The 26,183-nt window shown below is 41.8% G+C and overlaps 2 protein-coding genes across 2 annotated transcripts in view; one reads left to right on the top strand and one right to left on the bottom strand.

The window, feature by feature from the left end:
• Positions 1-7,516, bottom strand: part of ldb1a (LIM domain binding 1a) — a 39,936-nt gene extending 32,420 nt beyond the window's left edge. The window contains exon 1 of the mRNA XM_014198932.2: positions 7,268-7,516. The gene's annotated coding sequence lies outside the window, so the exon portion shown is untranslated. The remainder of the gene's footprint in view (positions 1-7,267) is intronic.
• A 15,603-nt stretch (positions 7,517-23,119) lies between these two features.
• Positions 23,120-25,714, top strand: LOC106605272 (uncharacterized). The gene is made up of 3 exons (XM_014200734.1): positions 23,120-23,696; positions 24,055-24,780; positions 25,138-25,714. The coding sequence occupies exons 1-2, from the start codon at positions 23,570-23,572 to the stop codon at positions 24,669-24,671; spliced, it is 744 nt and encodes a 247-aa protein (XP_014056209.1). The 5' UTR covers positions 23,120-23,569; the 3' UTR covers positions 24,672-24,780; positions 25,138-25,714.
• Positions 25,715-26,183: the final 469 nt, after the last annotated feature.

Here is a 26,183-nt window from a genome sequence, read left to right as displayed (position 1 = left end):
CTTGTGGCTGTACTATTTTCAAGTCATTCCCAATAAAACACACAGTGACAAAGGATTCATTTTGCACTTCCTATGGCTTCCCCTAGATGTCAACAGTCTTTATAAAGATGTTTGAAGCGTCTATGATGAACAGAGACCGGATGAGAAGGAAGGGAAGTTGATGTCCCTGGGATGTCGTCACTTCATTATTGCGCATTCATGCGCGTTCATGTGGGATGAGACCTTGTTCAAAACGTTTTTCAAGACACAGGAAAGGTCCGGTTGAAATATTACTGATGTTTCACGTTAAAAATGGCCCTAAAGATTGATGCTAAACAACGTTTGACATGTTTGAACGAACGTAAATAGATTTTTTTTAAACTTTTCGTCGTGACTTTTCCCTCCCGCGCCCTACATTTTGAGTAGCCTACCGAACGTGCTAACAACACGGAACAACATGGAGTTATTTGGAGATAAATTATGTACTTCATCGAAAAAACAACAACATTTGTTGTTGACCTGGGATTCCTGGAAGTGCCTTCTGATGAAGATTATTAAAGGTAAGGGAATATTTCTAATGTTATTTATGATTTTAGCTGATTCCAACATGGCGGCTATCTGTATTGCGTAGTGTATTTTTCTGAGCAGAGTACTCAGATTATTGCAAAGTGTGCTTTCCCAGTAAAGTTATTTTGAAATCTGTCAATGCGGTTGCATTCAGGAGATGTTAATCTATAATTCTTTGAATAACAGTTTAATACTTTAACCATGTTTTATAATGAGTATTTTTTGTAAATTCACAGGCAGTTTTGGGGGAGACACATTTTCTCAACGACACGCGCTGATGTAAAATGCTGTTTTTGGATATAAATATGAACTTGATAGAACAGAAAATGCATGTATTGTCTAACATAATGTCCTAGGAGTGTCATCTGATGAAGATTGTCAAAGGTTAGTGCATAATTTTAGCTGGTTTTCTGCTTTTGGTGACGCCTGTCCTTGAATTGAAAATCGATGTGTGTACTTTTTTGGCTATGTACTCTCCTAACATAATCTAACTTTATGCTTTCGCCGTAAAGCCTCTTTGAAATCGGACAATGTGTTTCAATTAAGGAGATGGTGATCTTTTAAATGGTGTAAAATAGTTGATTGTTTGAGAAATTGAAATTATTAGATTTTTGCTGTTTTGAATTTCCCGCCATGCTAGCAATCCCGTCAGTGGGATTCTATCCCCAAGAGGTCCCCAAGATTAATAAAATATGTGTAACTCTGCACCTTGGTTCATCTCTCCACACAGCCGTGACACATATACTTAGGTTGGAGTCATTAAAACTCATTTTTCAACCACTCCACAAATTTCTTGTTATTAACAAACTATAGTTTTGGCAAGTCGGTTAGGACATCTACTTTGTGCATGACACAAGTCATTTTTCCAACAATTGTTTACAGACAGATTATTTCACTTATAATTCACTGTAAAATTGTAGACCACAAGTCTGGTTCATCCTTGGGAGCAATTTCCAAATGCCTGAAGGTACCATGTTCATCTGTACAAACAATAGTACGCAAGTATAAACACCATGGGACCACGCAGACATCATACCGCTCAGGAAGTAGACGCGTTCTGTCTCCTGGAGATGAACATACTTTGCAAAAAGTTGCAATCCAAGAACAACAGCAAAGGACCTTATGAAGATGCTGGAGGAAACAGGTACAAAAATATCTATATCCTTAGTAAAATGAGTACTATATCGACATAACCTGAAAGGCCACTCAGCAAGGAAGAAGCCACTGCTCCAAAACCATCATAAAAAAGCCAGACTACGGTTTGCAACTGCACATGGGGACAAAAATCGTACTTTTTGAAGAAATGTCTTCTGGTCTGATGAAACAAAAATAGAACTGTTAACAATGCCCATTGTTATGTTTGGAGGAAAAAGGGGGAGGCTTGCAAGCTGAAGAACACCATCCCAACCGTGAAGCACGGGGGTGGCAGCATCATGTTGTGGGGGTGCTTTGCTGTAGGAGGGACTGGTGCACTTCACAAAATAGATCAATCATGAGGATGGAAAATTATGTGGATATATTGAAGCAACATCTCAAGACATCAGTCAGGAAGTTAAAGCTTGGTTGCAAATGGGTCTTCCAAATGGACAATGACCCCAAGCATACTTCCAAAGTTGTGGTAAAATGGCTTAAGGGCAACAAAGTCAAGGTATTGGAGTGGCCACAAAGCCCTGACCTCAATCCTATAGAACATGTGTGGGCAGAACTGAAAAGTGTGTGCGAGCAAGGAGGCCTACAATCCTGACTCAGTTACAGCAGCTTTGTCAGGAGGAATGGGCCCAAATTCACCCAACTTATTGTGGGAAGCTTGTGGAAGGCTACCCGAAACGTTTGACCCAAGTTAAACAATTTAATGGCAATGCTACCAAATACTAATTGAGTGTATGTAAACTTCTGACCCACTGGGAATGTGATGAAATAAATAAAAGCTGAAATAAATCACTCTCTCTACTATTATTCTGACATTTCACATTCTTAAAATAAAGTGGTGATCCTAACTGACCTAAGACAGGGCATTTTTGCTAGGATTAAGAGTCAGGAATTGTGAAAAACTGAGTTTATTGGCTAAGGTGTATGTAAACTTCCGACTTCAACTGTATACTGTATATTTTACCATCTATTGCATCTTGCCTATGCCGCTCTGTCATTGCTCATCCAAATATTTATATATTATTCCATTCCTTTATTTAGATTTGTCTGTATTTTTTCTATTTTTTCTATTTCACCTTTATTTAACCAGGTAAGCTAGTTGAGAACAAGTTCTCATTTACAACTGCGACCTGGCCAAGATAAAGCAAAGCAGTGCGACAGAAACAACAACACAGTTACACATGGAATAAACAAGCGTACAGTCAATAACACAATAGAAAAAAAAGAAAGTCTATATACAGTGTGTGCAAATGGCATGAGGAGGTAAGGCAATAAATAGGCCATAGTAGCAAATTAATTACAATTTAGCAGATTAACACTGGAGTGATAGATGAGCAGATGATGATGATCAGATGATGGTGTGCAAGTAGTGATACAGGTGTGCAAAAGAGCAGCAAAGTAAATAAAAACAATATGGGGATGAGGTAGGTAGATTGGGTGGGCTGTTTACAGATGGACTATGTACAGCTGCAGCGATCGGTTAGCTGCTCAGATAGCTGATGTTTAAAGTTAGTGAGGGAAATGTAAGTCTCCGGCTTCAGCGATTTTTGCAATTCGTTCCAGTCACTGGCAGCAGAGAACTGGAAGGAAAGGCGGCCAAAGGAGGTGTTGGCATTGGGGATGACCAGTGAGATATACCTGCTGGAGCCCGTGCTACGGGTGGGTGTTGTTATCGTGACCAGTGAGATAAGGCGGAGCTTTACCTAGCATAGACTTATAGATGACCTGGAGCCAGTGGGTCTGGCGACAAATATGTAGCGAGGGCCAGCCGACTAGAGCATACAGGTCGCAGTGGTAGGTGGTATAAGGCGCTTTGGTAACAAAACAGATGGCACTGTGTATTAGGTAGTTGTTGTGGAATTGTTAGCGTACTTCTTAGATATTGCTGCACTGTCGGAACTAGAAGCACAAGCATTTCGCTACACTCGCAACATCTGCTAAAGCCTGTTGGGGCTAGGGGGCAGTATTGACAATTTCAGAAAAAATATGTGCCCATATTAAACTGCCTCCTACTCAAACTCAGAAGCTAGGATATGCATTAGTAGATTTGGATAGAAAACACTTTGAAGTTTCTAAAACCGTTTGAATGGTGTCTGTGAGTATAACAGAACTCATATGGCAAGCAAAAACCTGAGAGAAATCCTACCAGGAAGTGGAAATCTGGATGCATGGGCTCTCTTCAAGTCGTTTCCTATTGAATACACAGTGACGTAGTAATAATTGTGCACTTCCTACAGCTTCCACTAGATGTCGACAGTCTTTACAAAGTTGTTTGAAGCTTCTACGATGAACAGAGCCCGAATGACAAGGAGGGGAAGTTGTTGAGGCAGGGGGTGACATCACTTTTTGGAGCGCGTTCATGAGGATGTATCCCTCCCATTCCAAAACCTTTTTCAAGACACAGGAACCGTCCGGTTGAAATATTATTGAATCTTCACGTTCTGAAGGCCCTAAAGATTGATGTTTTACAACGTTTGACATGTTTGAACGAATGTAAATACAACTTTTTTTTACTTTTTGTCGCGACATCGTCTGCGCGCTTTCTACACTTGGAGTAGCTTACTGGACGCACGAACAACAAGGAGTTATTTGGACATAAATTATGGACATTCTTAGAACAAAACAAAACATTTTGTGGACCTGGGAATCCTGGAAGTGCCTTCTGATGAAGATGTTCAAAGGTAAGGGAATATTTCTAATGCAATGTATGATTTTAGATGACTCCAAGATGGCGGCTATCTGTATAGCCTAGTGTATTTTTCTGAGCTCAGTACTCAGATTATTGCAAAGAGTGCTTTCCTCGTGAAGCTTTTTTGAAATCTTTCATAGCGTTTGCATAAAGGAGATGTTCATCTATAATTCTTTGAATGACAGTTTAATTTTGTATCAATGTTTATGACAAGTATTTTTGTAAATTGTGGCACTGATTCACCGGCAGTATTTGAGGGAAAATATTTTCTGAACGTCACGCGCCGATGTAAAATGCTGTTTTTATATATAAATATGAACTTTATCGAACAAAAATGCATGTATTGTGTAACATGATGTCCTAGGAGTGTCATCTGATGAAGATCGTCAAAGGTTAGTGCTGCATTTAGCTGTGTTTTGGGTATTTGTGATGCATGCTAGTTGCTAGGAAAATGGCTGTGTGGTTGTTTTTGTCGATGTACTCTCCAAACATAATCTAATGTTTTGCTTTCGCTGTAAAGCCTTTTTGAAATCAGACAATGTGGTTAGATTCAGGAGAAGTGTATCTATAAAATGGTGTAAAATAGTCATATGTTTGAGAAATTGAAGTTATAGCATTTATGAGGTATTTGTATTTCGCGCGACGCGATTCCACTGGCTGTTGACTAGGTGGGTGTTGACCTTGCCCAGGGAGGCTAACCATGTGAATGGGACCAATCACATTTGATTTGATAGCAGTTACACTGGTGGGCCCTGGTGGCAATAAATTCATAAAACCAAAAGCTTACCTTAGCTGTCCTCCGGCTCCACCATGGTGCTACCCTACAGAGTGCTGCTGAGGCTACTGTAGACCTTCATTGCAAAACAGTGTTTTAATAAATTATTTGGTGATGTGAATATATTTGGTATAGTTTTATCTAAAAAGGAAAACATTTCAATGTTTCAGTATTTTTATATTTATGAATTTCACTGAGGGGGATGGTCCTCCCCTTCCTCCTCTGGGCAGCCTCCACTGCTAAATGTGCAGCTCATTGATTTGAGCATCCTTTTGTAAAGCTCATTTGTTCAACTTTGTAAATGGTGAAAATAGGAATAACCTCAAAACGCTCCCCCCCTCTCTCTCCCTTGTCCTCCCTCTGTTTTGCATCTGTGTGTAGAACAGCAGTGTTAATCACTACAGACAGCATCGATTAAAAATGCAAAGCCCACCTGGGGCGCTGGGACACTGGAGACCCATGAAACACACACACACACACACGTCACCCTCCAGTATGAGCCTTCATAGCTGTCCCTCACCCTAGCTCTCTTCTCTCTTTCCCCTCCCCTCTTTTCCCCTCTCCACCTCTCTCCATCAAGCGTCTTCTCTCTAACTCAATAATCTTACAGTCCACCACATCACTATGTTTGTATACTATGTTTGCATAGTGAACTTACACACAGCACTGACACACACTTACCCCACCAGACATGCCACCAGAACAAATTCAAGGAAACGTACAGTATTATACAGAGCCATGAGTGCATGGAACTCCCTTCCATCTTATATACTGTAGCGCAAGTGAACAGCAAACCTGGTTTAAAAAAACAAATAAAGCAACCCTGCTCACGGCACTACGCCTCTCCCCCATGTGACCTACTTGTTGTGTGTCTGTTCTGACATGTATGTGTAACTGATGGATGCACACACACTACATGTTAATGTTTTTACATGTATGTAAACTGTAAAATCTTTTGTCTGTCATTTATTTTTCATTATGTGTCAGACCCCAGAAAGACTAGTTGTCACCATTGGCGTAATAAATCAAAACCAAGACAGACAGACAGACAGACAGACAGACAGACAGACAGACAGACAGACAGACAGACAGACAGACAGACAGACAGACAGACAGACAGACAGACAGACAGACAGACAGACAGACAGACAGACAGACAGACAGACAGACAGACAGACAGACAGACCACACACACACACAGTAGGAGCGGGGCTTCTCTTAACAAGCTCCAGCTCTTTGTTATCAGTCTGTCAGGATCAATACGTTGAGGAAGCAATACAACCAATTTACAAAAATAACAAGTGGGGCACGACATTCCCTAAATGCTATGACGCGCCGTGTCAGTGACAGAGCCATCAGAGCTGAATGTCATACATACTTTTAGACACATTTCTGAGGAACTACTAACACCCTCCCTAAGGCCTTTACTATTTGTAGTCTCTCTCGCTCTCTCTCTCTCCAGTCAGGACAAAACAGAATTATCTCAGCTGACAGTAGAACTCTGCTTTTAAAAGGGTGAACTGAGAACAAAGGCAGATATGAGTCATTTCACAGAGAGAGAGAGAGCGGTGTGTGTGTTTGTTTCTGTTTCCACTCCAGCTTTGGGGAAATGGCTTTTGTTTCTGCGCCAGAAAGGCGTTGAGGCTAGAGATATACACTTCGCTGACTGCACAAACAGGCAGTGTCTCTCGCACTGGCGCTCACTCTCTAAAGCAGTTTTTCCGAAAACAAAGATGGTGTAGCTCTATCTTTCCCTGTCAGAAGGCACGCAGCAACAGCAATGTCACAGGAGTCAGGTACTTGCACAAACACACACACACACCTGAATGAGAACGGTCACGCTTCACCTCTTGTGAAGAACATGTTGTTCACTGGAGGTAAACAAACACTCTTATGAACATGACATTTTACACACACACAAACACACAATAATGACATTGGCATAGCTAGCCTAATCCTCCAGTCCCAGTCCATCTTAGGTGAGGTCACAAAATAATGCTTACCTCTCCTCTTTGTCTGTCTGTCTACTCGGCACCTCACGACACACACACACACACACACACACACACACACACACACACACACACACACACGCCATCCATGCTTACCTTTTCCCCCCTTTTATCTCCTCCCGTCCTCTGTCCGTGGCTGTGGAAACACCAGAGCCTGTTCACTAAAACATCCACCAGGTCAACTGCAGAGAAAAATAGACCGTCAGAAAAAGAGACAAAAAGAGAGAGGAGATGTAGTGGAGCACAGAGATGATGAGGAAGAGAGCCGGCTAGCTCTCTGCTGGTATAAATATGACGCAGAGGCAGCAGCCAGAGTCACTTCTTTCCTCTCCTCTCCTCCACCCCATCCCTCCATACCCACACAGAGAGAGAGAGGGCACTGTATCCATGGCAACAACGAGGAGCAGTAGGTGGTGGTTACTGAGATGTTGGGGCACAGCAGGGTGATTCTCGTGAAACCAACTGAAGCCATGTCTGTGATGATTTCAGCTATATAGCCTCTAAAATGTTTTAATAATCTACTATCACATTAAAGCTCACTATGCTTGGTTTCTAGTTCTTTAACTTGTTTTGGCCTTAAATCTTATTTATAAAATGGACTTTAGATGCATTTAATTTATAGAAATAACTAACACATTCAATTAAAACCAATGAAATATTGTATAAAGTGGTATTCAAAGAGTTAACATTTCTGGGTATTCACATAAACTAGTCATATTTAGATGTTCATTACCCTAACTGTGTAATACTTGAGGTTTGAGCAAAATTATTAATTCAACTTTTACAGTATAATAGATTAGAAAGAGCATGAATTGATCATGTCAATTGTTTTGCTGAGTCATATTGGATTCTGCGATTGTTAGCCAAATTTGCTAAGGGCTTCTCATTAACGTAATGCCCATTTCTCATTGCCATGACATTGTTGTCAGTTACAGTAATAATGAATAATGTAACTCCATCACACTATGTACACAACAGATACACCGCTAACCAAACAACAGTGCTAGGTGCATGCACACTTGAATTAAAGGTTAACTACACTACAAAAATAATTCATTTAAAATTTTTCACACACCTCAAAAATTGTCTCCTGATGTGGTTTTAAGCATTGCTGTGGACTTATAACACCCCCCCCCCCCACCTCCACAATCCTTTTGCGTCCCACCACTGCAACAAAAAAAGACTAAAAACACAAAACATTGACACTTACAAAACTAAAGCTTGTTTGATGTTTTCAGAATTCAAAAGTAAGCACCTAATCAATTCCAGATTGGAGGCATATAGCATGATGTTCTAATTGTTGGCACGTGAAGTGGCCTCTTCTTGACATTACACTACTTTTGAGGTCTGAAAACATCTGACCAAGGTTGATATAAACTGTGTTAAAGGATGTTACACCAAATAAATCTAAGATAAATTGTCAAGATGAATACAAGATGATGCCAAAACATTGGTGGTTTACCCCAAAAATTACTGGGAGATTATATATAGAGTTTGCGACTCTATTTTTATAGCCTGCAGTTGTCTCACCATTAGTAAGCACCTCTACTAACTTTTTGGGGTGTGCGCCAGCTCATGCTTTTCAGAAGATGAATACACATCCTATGTTATTGATTGTGTAGAGCCAGCTCTATGTCTCAACACCAACAGGAAAAGATGAACACCATATAAATTCCAGATCTTATTTGGTGCTTATCTTTTTCATTGATTTGGGGGTTTTGCATATCAGTGTATTTCCACAATGAATGGCCTGGGATGTGGACTTAAAGGGATAGTTCACATAAATTACATATTGGTTTCCATACCCTGTAAGCAGTCTATGAACAAGATAAGACAGCAATCCATGCTTGGGTTTTGTTTACCTGGTTGCTGTCTCCAGCTTTTTAGCATTTACAGTATAGCAAACAAAAACTATGTAAGTGAAACTTTATTGAGCTATACGATACATTTTTGACACTTTCGGATGATTTGGACATGGAAGGTGATAATATATCAGGGAAATCCACTTGCATTGGTTTTGTGTTACTTAACCCTAATTGCTCCTGGATAAGAGCATCTGCTAAATGACTAAAATGTAAATGCTACACAAAACTAAAGCATGGATTGCTGTCTTAACCTTGTCCATCGACTGCTTGCAGGGTAAGGAAACCAATGTACAAATGTAATTTTGTATAAAAAAAAATCCAATTGGTAGTTACAGTCTTGTTCCATCGCTGCAACTCCCGTACGGACTCAGAAGAGGCGATGGTCGAGAGTCGTGCGTCCTCCGAAACACAACCCAGCCGAGCCGCACTGCTTCTTGGCACAATGTCCGCTTAACCCGGAAGCCAGCCACGCCAATGTGTTGGAGGAAACACCGTACACCTGGTGACCGTGTCAGCATGCATTGCACTTGTCCCGCCACAGGAGGCGTTAGAGCACGATGGGACAAGAACATCCCTGCCGGCCAAACCCTCCCCTAACCCAGACAATGGTGGACCAATTGGGTCTCCCAGGCGCAGCCGGCAGCGACAGAGCCTGGACTCTAACCAGGATCTCTAGTGGCACAGCTAGCACTGCGATGCAGTGCCTTAGACCACTGCTCCACTCGGGAGACCTTGCAATTTGACCCCTACAAAAATGTCCCACAGGAATTCTGCAGGAATTTGAGCCTCTGTGAAGGAATTGGACAGGTGAGATGCAGGTCAAAAGTTGATAACGGTCAAGTTTCCTATGCTTCTGCCGGACTTTGTATTGTCCTGCAGGTTTTTGTTTTTTTATATTCCTGCAGGACAAGGTACATTTCTGCAGGTCAAGACAAATTCCTGCAGTAGACACTGCAGAGGCAGATCCAGCAGGATTCATTTATTCCTGCAGGACAAAGCAAATTCCTGCAGGAAAAGGTCAAATTAAGTTAATAGGCAGAGGCAGATCCTGTAGGATTTATTTCTGTACAATCCTGCAGGACAAGGATTATTTCTAAAGGACTAGATGAATTCATGCAGGGCATGCAGGGCATAATCCTGTATAATGTCAATGCATGCTGACACGGTCGCCGGGTGTATCATTTTTTATTTTCAAAAGCAGGTTTGACTCATGTATTGTGTCCACACACACAAACTGGACATTTTTGCGAGACTGTACACCTTGGGTTGGTGATAGAGAAAAAGAAAAAAATGAAAACATTCATAAATGTTTCGTTTATTTAACTAGGCAAGTAAGTTAAGAACACATCCTTATTTTACAATGACGGCCTACCCCGGCAAAACCCTCCCCTAAACCGGACAACGCTGTGCGCCACCCTATGGGACTCCCGATCACATCCGGTTGTGATACAGCCTGGGATTGAACCTGGGTCTGTAGTGACGCCTCTAGCACTGAGATGTAGTGCCTTCAAACGCTGTGCCACTCGGGAGATGAATAGCAATTTCAGTTCATTAATTTTCATTTTAACAACATTACAATTTATAGAACAACATTATTATATACAGTATATATTTTCCAAATACTCAAAATGAATTACATATACAAAACATACAACACAAAACATATGAATGTTGTCTCCGACAGTGGAGGGTCTGGGTCGCTGCGTAGTTCAACTCCCTGTCCCAAACCCACCACTGCGAAGTGAGTGACCGTATTTATGTGTAGGCAATTAAGTGTTTGTGAACAAATAAATTAACCAACAACAAATAAACTATAAATAAAGCTACAAGCAGTGATGACCCAGGGTCATTTTACCCTTTTTGCTTTCTTATAACACCCTTATTTTAAGCCATTTATTATTTTGGCATCGAACTTGGTTTAGGCACAATATCAACAATCCCTCACTGTCAAGGGATCCCTTTCTGAAAGCAGCAGTGGCAGGACTCAAACCTGGCCCACCATGGGTCTGTATGTATTGCTAGATGAGCGCCTCAGGCAAGTCTGAGGCTCAAAAACCATGGAAGAGCATGCATGTATGAATTGCAGAATATACTTCCTATATTGACATCTTATTAATATTTAGCATTTGGGCTCAGTTGTGACCTCTATGTAATCGTTATTAAAGGTTTTGTGAAAATCTGAAGAATATTTTTTTTTAACTCAGTATGTATTACCAGAAAAGGACACTAACCTTATGCATAAATGCATAACACATGCCACATAGAACATATAGTGTTTGAAAACCATGGTGTCACGTCCTGACCAGTAAAAGGGGTTGTTTGTTATTGTAGTTGATCAGGGGGTATTTGTTTTATGTGTTTCAGGTTTTTTTTGGTTTATGTTCTATGTTAGTATATTTCTATGTTCGTTCTAGTTTTTCTATTTCTATGTTTTGTTTATTGGGTTGACCTTCAATTGGAGGCAGCTGTTCCTCGTTGCCTCTAATTGACGGTCCTATTTAGTAGAGCTGTTTTTCTGTGGGTTTTTGTGGGTAGTTGTTCCATGTGTAGCTGTGTGCCTTACAGGACTGTTTGTTGTTGGGTTTGTTTAAATGTTTATTTTGGTTTTCTTCTAAATAAAGAAGATGAGCATACACATTCCCGCTGCGCCTTGGTCCCATCTTTACGACGAACGTGACACATGGACGATGACACGTATGTCTGAACGGCAGAATATATGCCTCCTATATTACCATCATAGGATTTTTTGCATTTGGGCACCTATATAATTGTTTTACCATGTTTTGTGAAAATTCTTAACCATTTTGTATTTGAAAGACTTGAGGTGTCAGGCTACGCATTCACTCAAATTCATTGGCTCACAGCGACCATGACATTTAATATCATCTTAGTTTTTGGAACGTATTAATAAGATCCTGGTCTACAGATGCTGAAGTTTCCCGGAAATTGGTTCAGCAGGCCAAAATTCCATATGATCCATCATGGTGAGGTCATCGATCCTAGAGGCAAATACTATGTCATTATTATACCAAGTTTTGTGAAGAGTCTCAACCATTTTGTATTTGAAAGTCTTGAAGTGTCAGGCCATGCCCTCAGTAACAAAGCTGTTTATAGAAAGGATGAGTGGACAGCAGCGTGAGGCCCCTTGCTGTGCTGTGCTTACACAACTGCCTTCTAAAACTGTCATTATCCTGTCCCCCCCCCTCATTGCACACTATGGTTGTTAGCATTCTTTCTACAAAGCTTTTACTTTGCTGGTTGGAACTACTGGCATAAGCAACTGTGATAAGCCTTGGTGCATGATGGTAAAGGCAGGACATCTCAACAATCTGTGCCATGGAAGAGTTTCAGAAAGTTCCCATTGTGGCTCTCAAATATGAAGGCACTGACACCATAAAGGACCCCAATTTCTCACTGATGATGTAGTGTGTGTAGATGTTGAAAGAAACATGACACTTCCCATACAATGTTTCAAAACTACCAACAAATATCTTGGAGCATTTCAGCTTCATCAATGTCATGAGGGGAACTCTATCAGGAAACAGCAGCTTCCCTGTACAAGGAGCAGTGTGTGCTCTAGATTCTGCCAAGGTATAATACCTTTTAAGCAAGGAAGACTGTAAAACAAGAGGAAGTGTCTGAAGCTTTCCAGAATTAGAGTGAACGTATTGAGCGTTGAGGTCTTGTGACATTTACTGGTGGTTTTATGACAAGCAACCTCTTGTCGATTTGTTCTGTCTCGTCCCATGTACCAGGACTCAATGTACCAGGTAATACTTTGAGTCAAATCTGTCAGACATACATGTATATAACCATAAATATCTATGACATGGAATGTTTGTGATGGCAGAACATTTGCCAATTTAGCAGACAGGTGACATAGTAATGAAATAGGAATTACAATCTTACCAATCAACCAATCAAGTTTGGAAGCATATATATGGAGCTTGCCCACAGCACAATCACCACCATTTTTTAACATGGAGGAACATCACAACGCTGAACGGCAGCTACATGCTGGTGGAAGAGAACTAAGAAGATGTGTAAGAATGCGTGGTGGTGGTGTTAGGGGAAGACATCATAGAGGAAGAGGTAGAGGCAAAGAATAAGAGTCCCTGATGAAATCAGAGTCCACAATTGTGGACCATGTCATAAACCATGGTCTTACAATGGACGAGGCTGGTCGGAGAGTCCAGCCAAATGTAAACAGGTCCACAGTGTCATCAATTGTGCAAACATTCCTTAGTGAAAACAGATAAATGTGTACTCGTTCTTTACTTTTGTTACAGCATTTCATTCACAACAATACAGCAACTATTGTAAAGGTACATGCAAGTCTGAAAATCACAATGTACCCATAAGACGTATGAGGAATATACAGCACAATTTGAATACAATATACAATCTGCAACATTATCGATTTGTGAATTCTACATGTCATATATAGAACTGCACAACGACCTCATGCTGGTGGCAGAGCAGCAGTATTCAGCCATCAACAAGAAATTTGCAACATGGTCATAGCCAACAATTCCATCAGGCTAAGAAAGATCCAAAGTGCAATCATAAATGACAACAATAGCTATGCAAATATCAATTCTGTCAGCATTTCCACTAGACAGTTTTGAAAAAAAATCTGATGACTATGAAACAACTCCACAAGATGCTACTAGAGAGGAATAGTGACAGTGTGAAGGAGCTGCGGTACCAGTATGTCCAGGTAGGAGCTGTGGTACCAGGATGTCCAGGTAGGAGCTGTTTTACCAGGATGTCCAGGTAGGAGCTGTGGTACCAGGATGTCCAGGTAGGAGCTGTGGTACCAGTATGTCCAGGTAGGAGCTGCGGTACCTGGATGTCCAGGTAGGAGCTGCGGTACCAGTATGTCCAGGTAGGAGCTGCGGTACCAGTATGTCCAGGTTGGAGCTGTGGTACCAGTAGTCCAGGTAGGAGCTGCGGTACCAGGATGTCCAGGTAGGAGCTGCGGTACCAGGATGTCCAGGTAGGAGCTGCGGTACCAGTATGTCCAGGTAGGAGCTGTGGTACCAGGATGTCCAGGTAGGAGCTGCGGTACCAGGATGTCCAGGTAGGAGCTGCGGTACCAGGATTCCCAGGTAGGAGCTGCGGTACCAGGGTGTCCAGGTAGGAGCTGTGGTACCAGTATGTCCAGGTAGGAGCTGCGGTACCAGGATGTCCACTGCGGTACCAGGATGTCCAGGTAGGAGATGCGGTACCAGTATGTCCAGGTAGGAGCTGCGGTACCAGGATGTCCACTGCGGTACCAGGATGTCCAGGTAGGAGCTGCGGTACCAGGATGTCCAGGTAGGAGCTGTGGTACCAGTATGTCCAGATAGGAGCTGTGGTACCAGTATGTGCAGGTAGGAGCTGTGGTACCAGGATGTCCAGGTAGGAGCTGTGGTACCAGGATGTCCAGGTAGGAGCTGCGGTACCAGTATGTCCAGGTAGGAGCTGTGGTACCAGGATGTCCAGGTAGGAGCTGCGGTACCAGGATGTCCAGGTAGGAGCTGCGGTACCAGGATGTCCAGGTAGGAGCTGCGGTACCAGGATGTCCAGGTAGGAGCTGCGGTACCAGGATGTCCAGGTAGGAGCTGCGGTACCAGGATGTCCAGGTAGGAGCTGCGGTACCAGGATGTCCAGGTAGGAGCTGCGGTACCAGGATGTCCAGGTAAACCATTGGTGTGAACATGGTATATTGTACAGGGAGTTGTACTGTACTTCAATGATGCCTGTATATACGTCTTGAAGTCGTAGATACCCATAAGAACAGAAAACATTTCTACTTTACTAAACTGTCTGATTGTAGAATAGGCTATGTAAAACTAACTCTATATTTTGTTTCTGTGTTACTATATGGAGAATAATGGAGCTGGAAGGACATGAAATGACCCACATCCTTGTTTTTGTGGACGAGGCTGGGTTCAATCTGGCCAAAGGCTGGAGACGTGGCTGCAATCTCATTGGATACCGAGCCAAAATGGGCACACCAGGCCAACGTGGGGGCAATATTACAATGTGTGCTGCCATTTCTGAGAATAGTGTGAGCACACATTTTCCACACATTGGGCCCTATAAACACCCAACTTCTCCTGGCCTCCCTAAATGCACTTTACAAAGAACTAATACCAGAATACGAAAGAGGTTAAGTTAGACCAGATTTGCCAAATCATGTAATTGTGTGGGATAATGTCAGCTTCCACCGAACCAACATTGTTAGGGAATGGTTTGCTGCACATGAAAGGATAACAATGGAGTTCCTTCCACCACACTCACCATTCCTGAATCCGAAAGAAGAGTTTTTTTCAGCATGTAGGTGGAAAGTATATGACTATCAGGCACAAGATCAGAGGTCTCTGTTAGATGCCATGAACGCTGCTTGTGAGGACATCACAGGAAATGATTGTAGGGGATGGTTGTGCCACGCAAGGAGATATTTCCCCCGGTGCATCACAAGGCAAAACATCCGATGTGATGTTGGCGAAAATCTCTGGCCAGACCAACAAGAGCGATAGGATGTCCACCAAGAAGATGGGAACTTGTAGTGTTACATACTATGAGGAGGTACAATTTATTGTTTTTACAGAACTACCGCATGTTTTTTCAATGTTGCAGGTTATATTTAAATTTAGCATGGATGTTATTTTGTGGCAAATTCAGTTCACTATATGACTTTATATGTAAAAATGGACATGCAAATGAATTCTGTTTACATGTAACACATTGCTACAAAAATAAATTTACTGTATACAGTTGAAGTCGGAAGTTTACATACACCTTAGCCAAATACAATTAAACTCAATTTTCACAATTCCTTAGTTAGGATCAACATTTTATTTTAAGAACGTGAAATGTCAGAATAATAGTAGAGAATTACTTATATCAGCTTTTATTTCTTTGATCACATTCCCAGTGGGTCAGAAGTTTTACATACACTCAATTAGTATTTGGTAGCGTTGCCTTTAAATTGTTTAACTTGGGTCAAATGATTCGGGTAGCCTTCCACAAGCTTCCCATAATAAGTTGGGTGAATTTGGGCCCATTCCTCCTGACAGAGCTGCTGTAACTGAGTCAGGATTGTAAGGCCTCCTTGCTCGCACACACTTTTTCTGTTCTGCCCACACATTTTCTATAGGATTGAGGTCAGGGCTTTGATGGCCACTCCAATACCTTGACTTTGTTGTCCTTAAACCATTTTCCCGCAACTTTGGAAGTATGCTTGGGGTCATTGTCCATTTGGAAGACCCATTTGCGACCAAGCTTTAACTTCCTGACTGATGTCTTGAGATGTTGCTGAAAATATATCCACATAATTTCCATCCTCATGATGCCATCTATTTTGTGAAGTGCACCAGTCCCTCCTGCAGCAAAGCACCCCCACAACATGATGCTGCCACCCCCGTGCTTCACGGTTGGGATGGGTGTTCTTCGGCTTGCAAGTCTCCCACTTTTCTTCCAAACATAACGATGGTCATTATGGCCAAACAGTTCTATTTTTGTTTCATCAGACCAGAGGACATTTCTCCAAAAAGTACCATCTTTGTCCCCATGTGTAGTTGTAAACTGTAGTCTGGCTTTTTTATGGCAGTTTTGGAGCAGTGGCTTCTTCCTTGCTGAACGGCCTTTCAGGTTATGTCGATATAGGACTTGTTTTACTGTGGATATAAATACTTATATACCGGTTTCCTCCAAAATCTTCACAAGGTCCTTTGCTGTTGTTCTAGGATTAACTGCAACTTTTCACAAAGTATGTTCATCTCTAGGAGACAGAACGCGTCTCCTTCCTGAGCGGTATGACGGCTGCGTGGTTCCATGGTGTTTATACTTGTGTGCTATTGTTTGTACAGATGAACGTGGTACTTTCAGGCGTTTGGAAATTGCTCCCAAGGATGAACCAGACTTGTGAAGGTCTTGGCTGATTTCATTTGATTTTCCCATGATGTCAAGCAAAGAGGCACTGAGTTTGAAGGTAGGGCTTGAAATACGTCCACAGGTACAGCTCTAGTTGACTCAAATGATGTCAATTAGCCTATCAGAAGCTTCTAAAGCCATGACATAATTTTCTGGAATTTTCCAAGCTGTTTAAAGGCAGTCAACTTAGTGTATGTAAACTTCTGACCCACTGGAATTGTGATACAGTGAATTATAAGTGAAATAATCTGTCTGTAAACAATTGTTGGAAAAATGACTTGTGTCATGCACAAAGTAGATTACATTTTTGGAGTGGTTGAAAAACAAGTTTTAATGACTCCAACCTAAGTGTATGTAAACTTCCGATTTCAACTGTACATACAAATGTTCATATCATTTTTCTGTGTACTACAGTATTGACTTTTCCCAGTAAACTTTTATTGTTGAAATCGGTATCTAAAAAGCTCAGTGTGATACACAATAGCATTCAGCTAGACAAAACGGACATTCTGGTATAGTACAGTTAGCAGTCAGTGTCAACAAAATAGAACAAAACAGAAATTTGTATAAAACAAACATTTCTAGGGTTGACTGCCATGGTGAAAAAACATCAAAACATTTTGACCAGTACGGCTCACACAAAGATTTTTTTCTCTTCATTTTGATGGCATTGGCCAATTTACTGACACAATAACTAGGTTTTGAAGCATGAATTAAATGTTTTGGCTGAGTTACTACATTTTGCAGACATGCAACATTTGTGACAATTGCACTTACAGTTTAGAGAATGTTAAGATTGTTTCAAAAAATTTGCAAAGCGATTGAGAAACTGTAAAGGAGCCCTTTACACCATGTATGACTTTCTCTGACTCAACCACCAAGGCAACATCTCTGCGGTGTTTGGTGTCTGTGCGTAGCTCTGGTTCACTCTCAACAGTAGGATACACTGTAGTGAACTAGGGCTGTTATGGTGGCCGTATTACCGCCACACCAGCGGTGTGTCATGATGGCAGTCAAATTCCATGCGACCATTTAGTCACGGTAATTAGGCTTCTCCCAGCTCTGATGCTGCTGATGGTCATTAGTAGCCTACCAAACTTGCTAACTGCCTGGTACTCAGCACTCTATTGTCCCTCTAATCACTCTGACATCAATGCAAATGTATTCGAAAGTCTAATCAAACACTTCAAGAGTCCATGAGCTCATGCTGCGCAACATCTCTTTAGGCTATGCAATTGCGTTTTGAAAACAGTGTGATGGCCTCTATTAAAAAGATAAAGATCCCATCAGCTTTCTATAAGCTAGGCCTAATATATTATTTCTCAACCTTCTTAATATTAAGCACATTGCTTCTCTTTAAAAACTGGACTACGGGGGATAGTAGATTGACATAGGCTAGTGCTTTTGCTGATTGTTAGGCCTTCTCAAATAAAATATATTTTGATATGTTTCAGACTTTTTTGATTACTACGTGATTCCATGTGTTATTTCATAGTTTTGATGTCTTCACTAGTATACAACAACGTAGAAAATAGTAAAAAAAAAAATGAGTAGGTGTGTTCAAACTTTTGACTGGTACTGTATATGACACAAAAACAAAGATTACATTCATAAATAGTGTAAAATACTAGATTAAGTGCTGGGTACAATAAAGTCAGAATATACTTTATACATCAAATACACTGCTCAAAAAAATTAAGGAAACACTAAAATAACACATCCTAGATCTGAATGAATGAAATAATCTTATTAAATACTTTTTTCTTTACATAGTTGAATGTGCTGACAACAAAATCACACAAAAATAATCAATGGAAATCCAATTTATCAACCCATGGAGGTCTGGATTTGGAGTCACACTCAAAATTCAAGTGGAAAACCACACTACAGGCTGATCCAACTTTGATGTAATGTCCTTAAAACAAGTCAAAATGAGGCTCAGTAGTGTGTGTGGCCTCCACGTGCCTGTATGACCTCCCTACAATGCCTGGGCATGCTCCTGATGAGGTGGAGGATGGTCTCCTGAGGGATCTCCTCCCAGACCTGGACTAAAGCATCCGTCAACTCCTGGACAGTCTGTGGTGCAACGTGGCGTTGGTGGATGGAGTGAGACATGATGTCCCAGATGTGCTCAATTGGATTCAGGTCTGGGGAACGGGCGGGCCAGTCCATAGCATCAATGCCTTCCTCTTGCAGGAACTGCTGACACACTCCAGCCACATGAGGTCTAGCATTGTCTTGCATTAGGAGGAACCCAGGGCCAACCGCACCAGCATATGGTCTCACAAGGGGTCTGAGGATCTCATCTCGCTACCTAATGGCAGTCAGGCTACCTCTGGCGAGCACATGGAGGGCTGTGCGGCCCCCCAAAGAAATGCCACCCCACACCATGACTGACCCACCGCTGGAGGATGTTGCAGGCACCAGAACGTTCTCCACGGCATCTCCAGACTCTGTCACGTCTGTCACATGTGCTCAGTGTGAACCTGCTTTCATCTGTGAAGAGCACAGGGCGCCAGTGGCGAATTTGCCAATCTTGGTGTTCTCTGGCAAATGCCAAACGTCCTGCACGGTGTTGGGCTGTAAGCACAACCCCTACCTGTGGACGTCGGGCCCTCATACCACCCTCATGGAGTCTGTTTCTGACCGTTTGAGCAGACACATGCACATTTGTGGCCTGCTGGAGGTAATTTTGCAGGGCTCTGGCAGTGCTCCTCCTGCTCCTCCTTGCACAAAGGTGGAGGTAACGCTCCTGCTGCTGGGTTGTTCCTACGGCCTCCTCCACGTCTCCTGATGTACTGGCCTGTCTCCTGGTAGCGCCTCCATGCTCTGGACACTACGCTGACAGACACAGCAAACCTTCTTGCCACAGCTCGCATTGATGTGCATTCCTGGATGAGCTGCACTACCTGAGCCACTTGTGTGGGTTGTAGACTCCGTCTCATGCTACCACTAGAGTGAAAGCACTGCCAGCATTCAAACGTGACCAAAACATCAGCCAGGAAGCATAGGAACTGAGAAGTGGTCTGTGGTCACCACCTGCAGAACCACTCTTTTATTGGGGGTGTCTTGTTAATTGCCTATAATTTCCACCTGTTGTCTATTCCATTTGCACAACAGCATGTGACATTTATTGTCAATCAGTGTTGCTTCCTAAGTGGACAGTTTGATTTCACAGAAGTGTGATTGACTTGGAGTTACATTGTGTTGTTTAAGTGTTCCCTTTATTTTTTTGAGCAGTGTAGATACATTTTTTGGTACTGACCCATCTCGTCTTTAAAACAAAGTATACTAACAAAACCCTAACAATAATACACTGCAGAGGCAATAACATACATATTCACTAGGGGTGAAACGGTTCACAAAACTCACGGTTCGGTACAATATGGTACAGTGGTGTCACAGTTCAGTACGGTTTCGATACATCGACAAAATAAATGCCTGAGAAATATGTAATTTGTAGAAAGAGGAGGAAGGGAAGCGCTACTAAGGTACACAATAGTACATTTTGGTAGACAGAAGGTGCTCTTTGGTAAAAGGGGTGAATTGGTCATCAAAAAGAAAGGAGGACCAAGGCACTCTTCATATAATTAATTAAAATGCCTTTATTTGCATGGCATGTTCAATAGAAACAAAGTTTTAATAATCCGACGCGTTTCGGCTGCATGGCGTTCGTCAGGGAGTACAAAGAAATAATACAATGTCCTCTTTTGAACAGCTTTTCCAATTAGCCCTAATTTGAAGAGGGAGTGGTTACAAAGTTGATTGGACACACCTAGTAAGCAATACTATACACATTAAAAAGTGAAATACTGTAGCTATGTTATCAAAAAAATACAACTCCAAGCTGGAAGTATCAGAACACTTAGAAAGGTAGTTCTAACCTTATATGACTGGGAGAAGTGTCAAGAATAAGAAAGCAATATATTCAATAGTACACTAGAACACAGCAAACATGAACAACAACAGTCTAAACATAGCTGAGGGCAATTGAGCAAAATTTCCACTAGATGACAGCAAATGGACCTATCGCGAACCTACAGAAGGGTGAGAAATCCATATCTTCGTTTAAACCAGGATACTTAGTGGCCTGTAGTTTGTAAATCCAAAAACGTTCCCTTTGGTATAACTGTTTAAGACGGTCCCCTTTTCTAATAGAGGCCAGAACATGATCAATACCCATAGCTTGTAGGGAGGCAGGGTTGCCATGGTGTAAGGACGTGTAGTGCCTTGCCAAGGGGTAGTCTTCATTGCCTACCCGTATGGCGTACTTGTGTTCCGCTAAGCGGTCTTGAAGGCGTCTCTTTGTCCGTCCAATGTAGAAAACCTTGCACTGTGGACATTCCAATCTATAGATGACATGAGTGGTTTTGCAGTTAATGAAAAGCTTGACGTAATACTCTATTTTGGAAGCTGTGTCAACAAAATACTTTTTCTGTGCAATATTTCTGCAATGGTTGCACTGGTTACATTTAAAAGAGCCCTTGGGTTTGTGGTCAAGCCAAGTTTTTTTGAGAGTCACCCGGAAGACATGTAATTTGTATTTAGATTTTCCATTTGTTATAATAGTAAACATGGGTAGCTTGAATTCCCAGGAGCATATGGAAACAAAGGGACAACAAAAAAACATGAAATATAACATGAAATAAAAGTCATTTAAAACAGAACGTCAACAAGAGTGCATAGTCTAGCACCATATATCAAAATTAAGTCACATAGCAGTGCCTTAAACAAAATAGGACCCCTTGAGACTGGTTACTTGAATTATTATTATTTTTTTAAATGTTATCTGATTTTCAAGTTTTTCTTTAAGAAGATCAGTCTATCCACATTATCTGTAGTGAGCACAGATCGGCTTACTGTGACAATGTCAGCCGCTATGGAGAATACCCTCTCACTAGGGACAGTCCCAGAAACAGCCAGGTAGCACTTTGCTAACATGGCAACACGAGGGTATATTAACTCTTTGGTCTTCCACCATGTAAGTGGATCATCATCCAGGGGAATACAGTCCACATCCCTGTATGAGGTCACCTCCTCCTCTATGACCTTGACCTTTGACTTGGTTCCCTGCTCCTGGGTCGTGAACAACTCCCCAAAAAGCTCAGCCATGGCAGCATCTCCTATATTCTATATGTGTAGGGAAGTATTTAAACACTTGCTTAGGTCCAACCTCTGATCTTTCCAAGCATTTTTTATATGCTAAAACAGGATAAAAATTTTAAGAAAAATAAGAAAACATATCAAATCATACTACTGTATGCCATCTCGGGAGAGAGGTTGGCTCCTGTGGTATCTGAGGCTTAAATCACTAATTAAATCACTAATTAATAAAATAATAAATGTCACATTAACAAAATGAATACAATACCTGTTGTATATTGGTCACAATCTCTGCTGTGAGTTCAATGTAGACTCTCAGACGAGCAGCAGCATCCAGGTGCAGCAGCAACTTGAACCGGGGGTCCAAAGCAGTGCTCTTGTGTAAGAAGTTTTGGACACCAGGGTCAGCATATCTAGGCTCCAGGTTTACTCTGAGAGCAGTCTTGACATCCCTTGACAACTGCGGGTGCCACCATTGATTTCAGGATCATTGTTTTCATAGGCAGGACCATGGAAACTGATGGAATGCTCTCAGTGCATATTAGTGTTGTGACTGTTTTGAGAGGTTTGCACACTTTGATTTTGCACACAACTTCCTCTGCTAGTCTTATGTCTTTTTCAGAAAAAGTTACAATATCTTTGATATTCTTTCTCACAGCTTGATCAGTCAATGTAGAATACACCGCAACTTTCTGCTCAAGATATCTCTCAAACATGTCATGGCTTGAATTCCATCTTGTAGGGACATCTTGGATTAGTTTGTGGTTTGGCAGCTCCAGCATCTCCTGTTTTGTCTTGCAAACATGTGCAGCAGTTGTGCTTTTATGAAAGAATAGCCCCTTCCTGATCTTTGCTAGGAGGCGAGAGATTGGATTAATTGACATTGCTTTTTGAGATGCTAGATTAATAACGTGAGCAAAGCATCCTATCTGTGGCCCCAATCCAGCTAGTGCATTTACAATATTTCTAGCGTTGTCAGTGGTCACAGGAATCATTACATTATCCCTCTCCTACTTCCACACTGCAACTACTTCCCTTTGCTCTCCCCCAAGTTTACACTGGTGTGACTCCTCTCAAGGGGACGTGTTTGAAGGACATGGCTTTTTATCTCCCACTTCGCCGTAATGAAATGAGCCGTTACAGTAAGGTAGCTCTCTGTAGATCTAGACGTCCAGCTGTCTGTTGTTAGAGCGACAGACTGCGTTTCTGACAACTCGCTCTCAAGTTGTTCTTTTGTATAAGGCAGGTATTAATGTCTGGGCAAAATGTGTACGGGAAGGAATAGTGTAGCTCAACCACTTGTTTCTGAACCACGCATTCTCTGCCACAAAGAAGGGTCTCATATCCGCCGCTATGAATTTTGCTATCGCTGCGTTGATTTCTTTACGCTTCGAACACACCGACTGTGTCATTGCATCACTGCTGCATAACATTTTGCGCAGCTAGGCAACTATACTGATATACTGATGCAGGTATCTTTTGCAGATGGTCGCATGCGGTTGGACACATGGAGATAATCATTTTCGCAGTATCCTCAAAACCGTGTCTTTTTGACACAACTGCTGACAGCTACAGGGACATAAACACAAAAAATGCTGTTTGGAGACAAGTGTCCACGATAGTAGGATTGCCAGGTCAGTTTAGTAGTGAGCTTGTGCTAGATATGGCTAGTAAACGTTAGCTAGTTAGCTAACCTAGCCAATGAGGTGTGTGTGTGTGTGTGTGTGTGTGTGTGTGTGAAAGAAATAGTCATATAAATTATGCTAGTTACTACCCCTGATAACTTTCCAAAATAATCATGTTTGAAAGAGTGTGAGTGTGTATGTCAGATAAATAGTAATAGAAATGGTAGATACTACTGTTCCCCCTGATAATTTGGTCAGATAACCGTGTGTGTCTGTGTGTACAGTAGGTGACATATTCATGATACCTATCTAATAACTATAGTTATGCTAGGTAATGGTTTGGCTTATCATGTTCATGTCTATGTAGAAGAAGACTGTAGGAGGAAGTGGAGAGTACTCAGGGACAGGTATCAGAGAGAGAGAAGGGCAGAGAAAGAGGAGAGGTCTGGGTCAGCAGCTTCAGGCCAGCAGCCTTGGCACTTCTGCCACATTCTTTCTTTTCTGGATCCATTTATTGTGCCTATGGCAACGAGTGGCAATTGTACAGCCAGACCCTCTACTACGTCATCCACAAGTGTTGTCGCCACCGGTGCATCAAGACCCTCAACGTCATCTACAAGTGCGACCATCGCCTCCACCGGTGCAGCAAGACCCTCTACAACGTCTACATCATCCACAAGTATGACCACCACCGGTGCAGCCATGGAAGATGATGAAATGGAGGAAGCACCTCTGGATCTCGGACCAGCTGAGATTATTATGAACCTCATGGAAGTGACCACTGAGGACCTCGTTGAACAGGATGTGGCCGTGGAGACAAACAAGGAGAGAAACAGAGAGAGAAACGAAGAGGAACAACGTCACACCAGGCGTCATCGGAGGTTCCAGCCCCCAGATCCACTCAACTCATTTCAGCAGAGGCTCCTCCAAGCCGTCGAGAGGGATGCAGCCCAACCTGATGCTCACAGGAAGGAGGATGAATAGACCCTCTTTGCCATGAGCCTAGTGCCAACACTGAAGAGGCTGCCTCAGCAAAGAAAAGCAGCAGTCAAGGTTAAAATGTATCAGCTGCTTTTCGAAGCCGAGTTCAATGGTACGTTTTGTTTTTCTCCACATCATAGGTAGTGTCATAAGTGTTGCGACAGTGAAGTAAAGTAGGTCATTTTTACAGTATACTCATGTAGGCTAATTGGTATTTCAGATCAAAGTAGTAACGAGGCAAATGTATAGCTGTTGTTTCTAGGTTAGAAAATATCCCAAAACAACAGTTTGCTGTCTAAATATTTTCCTGTCATATTCATCTTTTGATCTGAAATACAAATTCCATGAGTAAACAGCAAGTAATACCAACTTTACTGCACTGTTCCAATATTTATGCCTCTAACTACACTATACAAGCAGTATTTAGTTATGTTAAGCTTGTATGTGTTGTTTTTCTCTTTCCTTCCAGAGATGGAGTCCATTTAGCCGACCAGCTCACAGGAAGGACAGGAAGAGGAGAGGAGTTGTCTTGTTGTTGTTTTGACCTCCCTCATTGTACCTTTCTTTTCACACACGTCAGTTCCGTTTAAATTCAGTCAATTCATAAAGTAATTTGTTTATAAAGTCTTAGGATAGCATTCATTATTAGTGTTACATAGATTTCTGAATTGAAACTCATACACCGGAGAATTCACAGATGCTCTTGTTGGTCTCTTACGAGACTAAAGGTCAATATATTTATTTCATTTAAAACCACTTGAAAACCAGGGTGTTGAAACTTTTTGTGAAGTTATGTTCCATCGACTGGTCCATGACGTCCAGGGGCCATTTGTTTGTTTAGCTGTGTTATCGCTACCTATTATTATTCTTTTTTTCAGAGACACACACACATCTCTCCTCCACTCCTCTCTGTACCTCAGATCTCCAGTGCCCTGCCCTCTCGCTCTTTATGGCCATGTATGAAGTTCCCCTACCGCGTCTAGGCTTTATGAGTAGTCCCTGTATCTGTCTGCAGTTCCCCTACTACGTCTAGGCTTTATGAGTAGTCCCTGTATCTGTCTGCAGTTCCCCTACTACGTCTAGGCTTTATGAGTAGTCCCTGTATCTGTCTGCAGTTCCTCTACTATGTCTAGGCTTTATGAGTAGAGTCCCTGTATCGGTCTGCAGTTACCCTACTACGTCTAGGCTTTATGAGTAGTCCCTGTATCTGTCTGCAGTTCCCCTACTACGTCTAGGCTTTATGAGTAGTCCCTGTATCTGTCTGCAGTTCCCCTACTACGTCTAGGCTTTATGAGTAGTCCCTGTATCTGTCTGCAGTTGTGCCAAAAATACATGCTTTTGTTGTTCTCTTACAGATTACAGGCTACACATTCATTTTATTTATTTTTTACACGCACACACACCTTTCAATTGTTTTATTTTTTAAAACATTTTTACAACACACATACCTGTCATGTTCTTTCCTGTACTTGAATACTTATTAAATTATAATGTTTTCATAGTTAGTTGTTTCAG

Source organism: Salmo salar, chromosome ssa01 (assembly GCF_905237065.1).
Source record: "Salmo salar chromosome ssa01, Ssal_v3.1, whole genome shotgun sequence".
Taxonomy (NCBI): domain Eukaryota; kingdom Metazoa; phylum Chordata; class Actinopteri; order Salmoniformes; family Salmonidae; genus Salmo; species Salmo salar.
Note: the sequence above shows the minus strand (reverse complement) of the source record. Positions and strands in the feature narration are given on the sequence as shown.

Bases quoted from the DNA above. Each gene is read 5' to 3' on its own strand.
- LOC106605272 (XM_014200734.1), top strand. From the start codon at position 23,570: ATGGAGATAATCATTTTCGCAGTATCCTCAAAACCGTGTCTTTTTGAC. The intron at 23,697-24,054 runs GTCAGTTTAGTA...ATGTCTATGTAG, and splicing joins CACGATAGTAGGATTGCCAG to AAGAAGACTGTAGGAGGAAG.